The sequence below is a fragment of the Capsella rubella genome, unplaced genomic scaffold, assembly GCF_000375325.1.
Source record: "Capsella rubella cultivar Monte Gargano unplaced genomic scaffold, Caprub1_0 scaffold_1, whole genome shotgun sequence".
Taxonomy (NCBI): Eukaryota; Viridiplantae; Streptophyta; class Magnoliopsida; order Brassicales; family Brassicaceae; genus Capsella; species Capsella rubella.
In genome coordinates this window covers 4,623,451-4,636,546 of record NW_006238923.1, presented here as the reverse complement: position 1 = coordinate 4,636,546, position 13,096 = coordinate 4,623,451, and the positions used below count along the sequence as shown (strand labels likewise).

General features: G+C 32.2%; 2 protein-coding genes across 2 annotated transcripts; both read left to right on the top strand.

Annotated features, from left to right (window-relative positions):
• Positions 1–6,975: 6,975 nt before the first annotated feature.
• On the top strand, positions 6,976–8,611 carry LOC17900202 (probable galacturonosyltransferase-like 3). Its single transcript, XM_006305806.2, has one exon. It carries the CDS (start codon positions 7,196–7,198, stop codon positions 8,240–8,242), a length of 1,047 nt encoding a protein of 348 aa, XP_006305868.1. The 5' UTR covers positions 6,976–7,195; the 3' UTR covers positions 8,243–8,611.
• A 2,752-nt stretch (positions 8,612–11,363) lies between these two features.
• On the top strand, positions 11,364–12,017 carry LOC17898150. The gene has a single exon (XM_023789984.1). The coding sequence runs from the start codon at positions 11,480–11,482 to the stop codon at positions 11,621–11,623; it is 144 nt and encodes a 47-aa protein (XP_023645752.1). The 5' UTR covers positions 11,364–11,479; the 3' UTR covers positions 11,624–12,017.
• Positions 12,018–13,096: the final 1,079 nt, after the last annotated feature.

Sequence of the window (13,096 nt, the reverse complement as noted above, 5' to 3'; positions counted from 1 at the left end):
TCAACTAAGTATGTAACTTTCCGTTGGTGATGATGTGTTTAGGAACATTCTTTTTGGTTGATTAATTTTTTTAAAAAAACAAAAGAGTAAATCGTCGAATCATCAAAACGTTATTTATAATTTTTTAAAAGTAAAGAAATCCGAAAAGCGAGTGTGTTATCGATCTATATATAAATCTTTTTTTAGATTAGTTTAAATTTTAATATATTATAGCCATCGCGTTTATCGTTAGGAGATTATATGATAATGTTTTAAAATAAATAATCCATGTTTGGTGCCACAGAGAACTCACGCTTTCGGTTCGAGATTAACTAATAGAATAATTATACTTTTAATTAGAATGACTTAAGATTGCTCATGGCCCATGGCTGCGCCATCTTAATCCACCCATATCTCTACCAACGACATGCCACGTACTTAATTTTATTATAATTGTTCTTTCAAACCGGCCGGTTCAGGTATATTATTTGGCCGACACCGTTGGAATAAGTAAACTCAACAAAATTGACATGTCATACACACATGTAGACATCCAAATGTGTGTGTCTTTCTTTCAATATGTTTTTGTGGACATATCGATCGATACATAATGCAAGAACTTGTGATGTAGTTACAAGAATTTTTCGTTACTCTCAACTAGACTGATATTGTATAGGAAAAAATGTTTTATGTGTGTGGGATAAATACACAAAGATTATTTAGAAAAAAAATAAAATATGAAAATGAAACTATTAATTAATTAATAAGATAATAGCATATTGCTATTAAAAAGAAAACAATTGCAGACAGAAAAAGATTCGTGACAAAAGCGAATCTCTCGTTCTTATAAGGGTCGATCTCTGCACATGCATGAACGGATAATAGTTAGTGAAGTAAAATATCTGTATATATGTCTAAATATACAAATGGATAATAAGTAGAGTCATATAATATGTGCGTTATGTTCATTGTCCTCTTACTTTTCGTGACGTTTGAGATAACTCGATAAGTTCTTCTCGATCGGGATAGAAAATGCATAAAAGTTATGTTATCTTATGCAAATCAGATACCGATAATGATGACTATTGCCTAGTAGTGACAATCATACACACACTTAAAAGGGAAAAAAAAGGAAAAAAGAGTTTATAAGGGAAATCTTGCCAAACAATATATGTAATTTAGTGGCATATATATATTGTATGTGATATACTAAGTTTAAGATGTAGTATCGGTCTCAAATCAAGATTCAAGTAATACGTAAACCAAAAAGATCAAAGAAGACATGCAGGCCTCAAGATATATATATATATTTTTTACTACAGATATATATATATATATATATATATATATATATTTTACTACACTACTATAAAAACAAAACTCCGAAAATGACCACGATAATAAGTTCAATATAGAACTAAGACAAAAAAAAAAAAGAACTAAGACAAATAAACCCATAAATATAGTTTTGGAATTTAGTTGCACCACAAATACTTTCCTTGGTTTCAACGTCTCTGGCACAACAAGTGGCGGCCTAAAACGCATTATTATTATTATAAGATATTTTTTGTTGGTACATAAAAAAAAGAAATTAGAATTATGAGATACTATTTGGGATAGTTGAACTTGAAAAAGATATCTCTTATCGAATATAAGGCGTGGCAGCGCCTGGTGTATTTTGTATGTAATCATTATAAATCGTAATAATTAATTTCAAATTCTGCCTATATATCTTTCTGTCTAGGGGAAAATATCAGCGATTTATCTTCTTTTTAGTTTTCACGATACTTGAAATAAAGTGAAAAATAAAAGAAAGAAAGAAAGAAAGGAACCATCGAATTTTTATTTCTTATAAGAGAATAACAAAGTTTATTTTATTTGTCAAGGCAATAGAAACTTTATGACAAGTAGATGTCACGCGTTTTATGCGTTTTGATTGGCCAAGTTGTGTGTTTCTGTTCACACGTAACGAGACCACCTTATTATATTTTTATAATGCAAATCTCCTACGACTAATTTCATACTTTTTTTTTTTTTTGGACTAATTTCATACTACTACTTCAAACTGATTGTAATTGGACTTTAATTATTTATGTGGGATTTGAAAAAACATTGGCGTAGAAAGAAAGTTCGTTATCACCAAATAACAATGTCTACATGAGTGAAGTTCACATGCAATTTATAATTTTCCTATATCTTAATATATATATTTCCACGCACTAATTTTAAAGAAGAAAAAAAGAGATTAATAGACAAAATCAAATAAAAAATCATGGACTAAACAAAACCAAATCACGTCAATGAACAATTAGACTTAAAATAATAATATAGTCAAGTTCACGGGCTCGTTTCTTTTCTCATGTTAACTCGAAGTTGCTTTTGTTGACTACTAACTTAAAAATAAAAAATAAATAAATAAAAGAAAGATGTAGGGTTTACAATCTCTGTGTGCACATAACTCGTCCCATTGGTTGAGAAGGTGATGTCAAAAATGGGATTAGAAGAAAATGAAATACATTTTAGGAGCTAAACCGGTTATGTCTCTCTGATTGCGAGATTGTCCAGTGCAAACCGGCTGAGCCAGACATTATAATTTCGTAGAAACAGTTAATGCGACCAAGTCAACAAGAGAGAAGGGAGAAATATAAAAATATGTTGACTACTACTAATATTAAAAATAAGTCGTCAATGGCTCAGCGACTCAAAAATATTATAATCACTAATATGATTCAATCTTATAATTTGCTGCTATAAATAATTATATATACGTATTATTTTTATATATTTTGTATGTTGCAAAGATAGTTTAACTCAACATATATTAATGGGTACTAAACTATTAAGTTAAGCTCAACTTGGAGTTTGGAATTATAAGTAAATTTTACTCTATTACACCGTCAAATTAAGTGATACTCCTTTTATTTATTTTGTTTTGATACACAAAAACCAGTTATTGCATTGTATATTATAGAAAGTCAAACAAGTATATGTTCAGTATCACATGTATGTTGACGGAGAACACATTTTGTTGATTAATTCAATATTTTATAATACTGTTTATAATTTTATAATACACTTTGACATTTAAATCTGTATAGGTATATACAGTACATATGTATTCACGGACCGACAATTTTAAGACACCATATGATGTTACACATTCCGCCGGTGACTTTGACGGAGTCCAACATCACAAATCGCTGTTAAAACGACAATTATTTTTATAAAATGACAGTTAAGAAGTTTTATAAGTTTTTTTTTCCAATAATGGGTAGACTAACACAGTATACTTAAGGTTTTGGCTTCGTCTGATACATTTACGTACATTAACTTGTTTTAATAAGTTGTGTATTTCTAAAGTGCATAGCTATAACTTTATAAGCCTATAATAATAATAACTGCACGTGAGATTTTGAGGATATATTAATAATAGTTTGTAAGTGAAACATTTTAAACTAATTGATATTAGAATATAATTAAGCAAATAATTAACTTTATGTAGTGGAAGTAGTCGTGAGCAAAAGTAAAAAGTAAATAAGAAAAAACTTTTTTTTTCCTTATTTTTCTGTCTCGAGCTAAATAACCTTAGACCATCCTCATTAGGGGTATCTTATAAGGATTTTCTTTGGAAAAGTGGGGGTATCTTAGCCTCATAAGATATCCCTAACGAGGATGCCTTTATAATCTTCGAATAGTCAAACTTAGGGAAGAGGTCGGAGACGTCAAAAGCTAAAGTCGCGATGTTTTGTATTTATATGCGAGGTATACCCATGAAAACATTGAAAAGTAACGATCAAATAAATCAGAAATAGATTAAACATATAAATAGAAAGAAATAGAATTATATAACAAAGAGTTGACAAATTCATCCAAAGCACAACGAGTCAATAACTTGAAGAAGGTTCGATATTTTAACACTTTTACAAGTTACAACAATACAGCGGCGACGTTTTCGTGATGTAAGTAGATTTATGATAAATCTGTATTCTAATTGTCATTTTTAAAAAAGAACATAAATGTTAGGTTCTAACAGTTATACTGTTTTAACTAGGATTGACATTTTAATTTACAGGGGTTCTTTATTTTATTTTTAATATCTAGAGTTTTATTCAGTTTTTGATTGATTGATATAAACTTTGTTTTCTTATTCTTTCCTGTTTCGGTAGATCAACATGAATCTCAACAAATCTAAGACAGTTTTGGTTTTATTCATAAAGTTTTTTTTGACAATTCGAATATTGAATTAGCGACCTTATGAATTAGCTGCGGAAGCTTTCAATGCGTATAAATACATACACAAACTCACAGCCCACATACAGTGATAATGGTACATATTACATATAATAACAATGTAGTGTATAAATTACAATCAGGATCACTCATCAGAGATATCGTAATGTTACTATTTAATTATTTGGTAAGAAGAAATATCAGTACGATTAAGACACAGACTTTGGATAGAGATAATATAAATGCTATATGTTTAATACGTGATTTTAATTTGTTTTATAAACTTACAACGTAACAAAACAAAAATAAGAGGATGGGTCATTGGTCTTAAAAGAAAGTACCCACTTGCTACTTCTTTATAATTCTCACATAATAACAACACCAATCTCTATAAAAGTCTTCTCCTTCTAATCCATCAAAGTCTATCTGCCAGCTTTGCATATATAATTTTTTTTTGACTTTTTTTGCACCTTCCATCAATTCTCAATCATATATATAGTTCACTAATATAAAATTGTTATGTAATGTTTAGCATGTCCGTAAGGATAAATTTAAATACGTGTATGTGGAAAATTCTCATAGGTTTATCTGCTTTTTAACATCGGGCTGTAAAGTTCCAACAGAAGCGTTAGATAATATATTCTCAAGAAGAATAAAGAATAAAGTTGTTTGATATATAATATTTGTTTATCAAAACGTATTATGTTATCAATTACCGATTTAAACTCTACTTTGGGAGTCTACCATATCAATATAGATACTCGATTTTATGGTTAGAAAATCATGTAATAGAATAATTTTCAATTTTTAAAATTGAATAAACTGAAAAATATATATGTACGGTTGTAGCGGACACTAGATTTTGTCCAACTAAAGAATAAATATATATATATATATATATATATATATTATTTTTTAATTACTAAATACACGCAAGAATGAGTTGTACCGACTTGTATGTACGACGTACTACTCGGAGAGCTCCACGGTCGACCCAGTTCAAAAAAAAAAACTCTCATTCACTCAAGTCTTTTAAGTTTTAACTCTCTAAGTCGCTTTGTACTCTTGTAGACTTTTCAAATTTCGTCAGTTTTTTTTTTGGTTTTTTGGTTTTTTGGTTTTTTGTTTCTTTATTTTTTCTTCTTGTATTAAAGAATTTTCACATGGAGGATATTTCCTAGTATCATCATACATAGATGCTACAAAAATATTCAATTCTACTTCAACGAGACTACAATTCTCGATAAGACTACGTTCCTTATATTAATCGTGGAATGTTTCTTTTTTTTTTCCTCAAGTCAAAGAAAAAAAAAAGAAATATTTCGTACGTAGAACTCGGTTCGCATGGTTTCGTTCGCGTCCAACTGTTAACGACATTTTGTTTTCTACATTAAGAATACTTTTATCCTCGTCTCAATTTGCAACATCATAAATATATCTGAAACCATATCATAATAATGGGCCTGAGAATACTATCTAATTGGGCTTAGCAGATATTATAAGATTAGGCCTTAATTTAAGTTTTGGGTCGGACAACACACATAATCACATTATTACCCAAATGAAATCATGAAGGAAAAAGATATCATTTTACATATAAGAAACCCAAGCATTTTAAACAAAACAGTTTTCCAATTGTTGTTATGCAGTTTTGACTTTTGTTAAGAGTCGAACAAAATCGAGCTGAACACTAATCTTCTGTGTGTAAGTTCATTATACAGTTCGTCCATATCTTTTAAGAATCATTTTCCTTTTTACGTACTATTTGAACCCTTTGGTAAGGTTGTGTTAGCATGCCAAAATATAAAATGTTAAAATTTGAATATCATAAAGCTAATGAGACAGAAAATTGATAGGGTAGCCACTTTTGTCTGTCCATAGTTATTTATATATATGAAAAAATAATAATTGATGAGGCCTTTGTGTTTTTGTGTCGGTGGGATCTAACTTTTCTACAGCAGTCGATCGGGTTCGGGGGAGGATTTGAATTTTCGAAAATAATAATAATGGCACAATGGGTTTAAACAAAGTTCATAGAACCTCGATTTCAATTATGTGAAGATAGGATGAGGAGGCCGGACCATTCTACCTATATACTACTAATTTGTATTTACATGTTTTGGCTTAATCGATACAACATTATGCCTTGATGAAATATTATACTTATACTCAATATCTATATTTGAAAGAAAAAAAATCTAAGAATTCGTATCGTTATACTGTAGACATGTGATATCCAAAAACCATGATGACATTACAGTTTAAAGACAAATTTTTAGTGGATATGAAACTTGGAAAGAGTGAAAAAAAGAAAGAAAGAATCTAATGAAGTGTATATTAATATTCCTTTTAACAAATGGAAAACATCCAAACATCTGCGTTTACAACTTTCGTCTTTAGTTTTTGTATCATGGACCAATGTAGTAGTCTTGTGAATATGGCTTTACGGGTTCTGTAATAACCAAATTGGATTCGTTATCATTTATGGCATATTATAAGTAACTCACTAAGATAAATGCATTAATAATAGTCAAGTCTATAAGTAATTCTATAGTATCACATATTATTTGCCTTATATCTGATATAGAATAATAGAGTAATAATATCAACGTAAAAGAAATGATTAACATGAAATATGAATGCATTATTTTGGTGCAATGAATACGAATGTTCTTGGGATAGTAAACACTTAAAATTATATTTTACTTGACTCGAGCGTTATGAAAAAATTCCACGTCTGTCATTGGTGCGTGCACTTGAATCCCAACAAAAACATACTTAATTCATTAACTTTCATGATTATTATTATTACTCCATAAACAAGTAACGTCAAATTAAACAATTAAGCATTTTAACGAGAAAAACAAATGACTCGAAATATCGAAACTACCCCTGATCCGCCATTAACAACCGACACAACAAAAAGCCTTCTCTTTCACACTCTCTTGTCTCTCTACTCACTCACAGAACACACAAGCCTTAAACAATGTCATCACCGCGTCTGCGTTTGCGTTTATCTCTACTCCTACTCTTACCAATCACGATTAGCTGCGTCGCAGTCGCTCTCTCTGACGACCTCCCCGCGTTTCGCGAAGCTCCGGCGTTTCGGAACGGCATAGAATGCTCCAAAACGACATGGTCACCGTCGGATCGCGAGCACAACCCTTCGCTCATCCACATCGCAATGACTCTCGACGCCATTTACCTCCGTGGCTCAGTCGCCGGCGTCTTCTCCGTTCTACAGCACGCTTCTTGTCCTGAGAACGTTGTTTTCCACTTCATTGCCACTCACCGCCGCAGCGCCGATCTCCGCCGCATTATCTCCTCAACTTTCCCTTACCTAACCTACCAAATTTACCATTTTGACCCTAACCTCGTCCGCAGCAAAATCTCCTCCTCGATCCGTCGTGCTTTGGACCAGCCTTTGAACTACGCTCGGATCTACCTCGCCGATCTCCTCCCCGTCGCCGTACGCCGCGTAATCTACTTTGACTCCGATCTAGTAGTCGTCGACGACGTGGCCAAGCTCTGGGGAATCGATCTGCGTCGTCACGTCGTCGGAGCTCCGGAGTACTGTCACGCTAACTTCACCAACTACTTCACTTCAAGATTCTGGTCGAGCCAAGGCTACAAATCGGCGTTGAAGGGGCGTAAGCCGTGTTACTTCAACACCGGAGTGATGGTGATTGATCTCGGGAAATGGAGGGAACGGAGAGTTACGGTGAAGCTTGAGACGTGGATGAGGATACAGAAACGACATCGTATCTACGAGTTGGGGTCTTTGCCTCCGTTTCTGCTTGTTTTCGCCGGAGATGTTGAGCCGGTGGAGCATAGGTGGAACCAGCATGGTCTCGGCGGAGATAACTTGGAGGGACTTTGCCGGAATCTGCATCCAGGACCGGTGAGTTTGTTGCATTGGAGCGGGAAAGGGAAGCCATGGCTAAGGCTTGACTCGAGACGGCCTTGTCCGTTGGATTCGTTATGGGCGCCTTATGATCTGTTTCGTTACTCACCGTTGATCTCTGACAGCTGATCTGATGATGGCAATAAAATAATAACATCGGACGGTGGTGTTGAGAGAAGAGGGAGACGTGGCCGTGTTTTGCTGACGTGGAAGATACGTCTATGAAAGCCACGTGGCTGATGATCGAAGAGGTGTTGTGTTTTGATCTGACGGTGTTTAACCAATCACGTGATAAAAAGTTTTAAGCCAAGTGGAATCAAAGAGAAGAAAAGGTTAACGAAGTGAGTTAGTTAGATTTTGCAACAGTAGTTTGATGTGTTATGTAACAAAATGGGTTACAATAAGATGTATCTCTATTATTTGTTATTTACTTCAATTGATAATTCATTTTTGTAGTTCAAAGATCAAAACATTAATAAGAGTTTGGTGTTGACGACACTTAACAATATTGGTTTACAACTTTACATTACCAAAACACATATTTTCATTGAGAAACAAGAACCTCATCTTGTGGGAGACAAAAAAAAACATACGTGATATGTGCCGAAATGTTTGTTTAAAAAAAAAAAAAAAGATTGTACGGATCTAATTAACATGGCATAATTTACGGAAAAGTAACCACGTTTTTCAGTCGAATTGTCCGAGTTCACTACTTCACTTACGTTTTATTTATATTTTTGTGTATTTGGGCCAATGATTATATTTTTGAACATTAATTGGGGCTGATTCTGACCTTTAAAGGCTATATCAACTATCAAGAAGGTAAGAAGCCTTATAAGTGCATTCCGTTTTATCCACGAAGCCCACATGCCCTTCTAAATTTCTTTTTTTTTGCTGAGAGACTTCAACAATCTCTTTATTTTTTTTGTTTGTGCCTTTTAAACATTTTGTATATTTGAGTTTTTTTTTGTTTTAGAAATATGGACTAGATCGAATACTTTGATCGTAACTCCTCTACACATGGCCTTCCCACTCCAATCAAATCCACCTGAACTAAAAAGAATGATTCTTAGTTTCTTAATTAGTACTACTACTGTACTAACATGTGGAATTTGTAACGCTTGAAAGAATCGTACTAATATACTTTTACGATTCTTACACAGATTAAAAGAATATTTCTTAGTTAATACTATACACGTTTATATGTGTACGTGTGCGATCCTCAATACCAATATTTTCTTAAATTACTCCTCCATCCACATTTTTCGATGTATAATGTACTTAAGCTAACTAACAATGCATCAGAACTTAAATATATATCGTTATGTTAGGAGACAAAGAAAATTAAAAAATTAGTACTCATAGACGACTTAATTATTAAGCTTGAAACGTATATGCGCTATCATTTTCTTGGTATAATTATTCATAATTCGTACGTGCGCCACCCGAAGACCAAATTAGTTTACAAGTTATTATAGTAATCGTCACCTAATGCAACTAATCTTTGATTAATTATACATTATCACTATAAAACGAATCTCAACATGCATGCCACGTCATGGACATTTTACAAGAGTTGAAAAAAGACATTAAAAAAACCGAAGTCATAATTCAATAACGTTGGACAGTTTGTTTTGATAACAAGTTTGCGAAAACTGAATTTGCATTACCAATACTTCTAGAATCTAAATTAAATGAACTTTACTATAGACTATATAGTCAAATACGTACATCGGGACATGCATCTTCTTTAAACTATAATATTGTTGACTATAATACTAACTTTGTCAGGTAATGTCTTTGATAATAATACATTAATACAAGTCTAGAATGAATAAATAACTAAATCGTTCTGTGTGATTAAAGTAATTAAAAAAAAAAACATTAGCAAGTAAAGGGAATTTTACAATTCCTTTACATCACAGAACACAATAGAAACTGAAGTTGTGCGTGGAAGGTGTAGTAGATTAGTACACTGACGTGGATCCAACATGTTTACAAAAGAAAAATAAAATAAATAGTTGATAAACCCAACTATTCATATCATCCACAAAATTTGACTGTGGTCACAACGAATTAATATATTATCTCGTTGATATTTTTTTGTGTATTCATAATATCGTACGAGCTGATGTGATCAATCGGCGGCAAATTGTTTTTCTAGTCAACTTTACAAAATTTTGTTTTTATTGTTTAGAGAAGTCTGCTTCTTAGAAACTATCAATCATGAATGAGTTTTAGTAATACGAAATCCACAAATGAAGAAAATTCTACAGAAGAAAATATATATCAGATGCATGATTTTTAATTTAAGTACAGTACATGTAAGATCTGAGACCTGACCTGAGTTTGAAACTTTTCTCGGCTTCTTATCTTTTTTAGAAGCTTCTGTTCTGATATAACCGTTTATAATTCTAAAGAAATTATAATAGGCTGAAAAATATTTATTACAATAATAGGATAAAAATTAATGAAATTTCCCTATCGTTATGGTTTTCATAAAAAAAAATAGTTTTTCATTTCCTTCCTTTTTTTCCAAATTCATTTCAATTTTAGTTAAAATATTATTACAATTTCTTACTTAAATATTAGTACTACTAAAAAAAGATAATGGTTCGTCGTCGGCCACTCCATTTGTATCTCGAGAGAGAAAGAAAAAGTAAGGCGTCACTGAGAAAATCTATTTTCTATAACGACAAATCTGTGTATTGGCATATTGCGATCTGATAGTCTGATGTCAAAAACATGATAACACTAATAAAACCACTACTCTATTATGAGTGTTTGTTAACTTAAACCTCGTTTCGTTTGATTGGTTTAAACTATTGTTGAATCCTCGAATTTTACCACCTTAAGATCTAGAAGCAATATTATTTTTTTCCAACTGAACAATAATAATCTAGAAGCAATATTAACATCTAGAGGTTGAAGGAGATTAGCCATTTTCGTTTGTTTGACAAAAAGTAATTAAGAGAAGAATTACAACCAAAAAAAAGAGAGGAAAAAATCAATCCGCCACGTGGTATGCATGTGTGCAATGATACACAAACCAACAACGGGGACAAATAGGGCATAGATGTTTGGGGGTTTTGTGAAATTGTGGCCATGTAAATTAAACCATTCAATGATAATAATTAAATTGCAATAACGCAAACAAAACACACACAAGTGGGTAGTGAAAAAGAAGTGTGTAGGGTCTCATTTCAATCTTTCTCTTCTTCTATAAAACAAGAACTCATTTCTTCTTTGTATCCTCATTTTCATTACTTCTCCTTATATAACATATCTCTCGCAAAAGCCCTAAGAAACACTAAAGATAAACTTGTCTTTTTCTTGCCAAAGTCGTTCGATCGATATATATTGAAGATGAAGATGGGATCAAGTCAAAGAATGGGAGGTTCAAAGAGAAGGGTATCGAGTAAAGGACTTGGAGCTGTTCTTAAAGAACAGAGAGCTAAGCTTTACATCATCCGAAGATGTGTCGTCATGCTTCTCTGTTGGCACGACTGATCTCTCTCTCTTTATCAGATTCATCCACAATTCGTTATGTATAAAGACAAGCTTTCGTGTGGTGGAGAGAGACGAATCGTGATGTACATTGGAGCTTAACCGGGGAAGATCGGGTTTGATTAGAGGCGAGATATAGTGGATGAATCGGTTCAGGGTTTGAGAGTTGGTTTTGATTAGACCTCTCCATCGTTTAGCAAATTCTTGTTCTTTTTGAGCAAATATGGAAAATTCGATGAATTTAGTGGAGGAGAGGGCAGTATTGTAAATATTAGCCTGCATAATAGAGATAAGAGTTGACAAAATTTTGTAATGGCTTTTGGCTTTTTGTTCTATGACATTCGAAATATAAATGATTTACGCGTAATGTAAATAATGGTCGTTACCTTATACTCAAGTGTTTTCTCTTATTTAATACACTAATCACACGATTTTATTTGTATATTTTATGTGTAGTGAGATCATGCATGATCATATAAAAGTTTTTCCATATGGCAACAATATGATACTTAAAGATATCATATAAAGCAAGCATTTCTTGGGATTTTTTCTTCATAATACTTCTCTTCAACTAATTAAAGTATTAAACCCCTTATCTAGTCAAACTACCACCAACTCTCTCTTCCTGACTCAGATGTGGCAACAATATCATAACATTTTTTTTTTGCGGTTTAATAGTATCAAAATTCACCATTAAGGTATAATTAGTTAGTTAATTGGTGATTATTGCTGCCCCACGCATGCGGATGTGTTAAATTAATGCATTTTAATTCCGACACAACAAGAACTCTACTTTTAGTTTTAGTTCGTTGGGGAACTCTCACAATTTTCGATATGTCCCATGATCTGGCTCAAAATTTTATGATTTTGTGTTGATTAGTAAGTATCTGTTTAGTTCTCAAAGTAAGTTAAACAAATACTTGTTGATAGTACATTCTAAAATGAGCCTATAATTTCTTATAAAGCTAATCAAATTTAGATACATTGCTCAAAAATCGAAATACGTATGTAATGAGAGGGATGGAGTATTATATAATTTGAGTGCGACTATATATATAAACCAAGGGACACAAATATTTCAAAATCATTAGTTTTGTTGGTCCTTCTTACTTATCATAATTAGGTGCTAATATAATTATGATGGACGACCTTTCACGTCTAATTCTTTTCTTTAATCAGCCGTTTTCGATTTCTTAAAGGACAAATCGATTTAAGTATTACCATTTATCACTAATCCCTTAATAGTGAAACAAAAATAATCATTTGCAACATATATAGATGAAATAAAAAATTACACTTATAAACTATACGGATACAAAAAAAGCTCCCGCACAGTCGCACACTACTAACCAGGTTAAAAGTATTAAAATTGAGCCGCACCGAATAATAATTTAATTCTTTGAAATTCAAGAACAACACTGTCAAAACTCATAATCGGATTAAATCTGATAGTTCTGCTCTGAACTGAATCATAAA

What these genes read in the sequence shown, in the direction of transcription:
- LOC17900202 (XM_006305806.2), top strand. Translation starts at nt 7,196, where the DNA reads ATGTCATCACCGCGTCTGCGTTTGCGTTTATCTCTACTCCTACTCTTA.
- LOC17898150 (XM_023789984.1), top strand. Translation starts at nt 11,480, where the DNA reads ATGAAGATGGGATCAAGTCAAAGAATGGGAGGTTCAAAGAGAAGGGTA.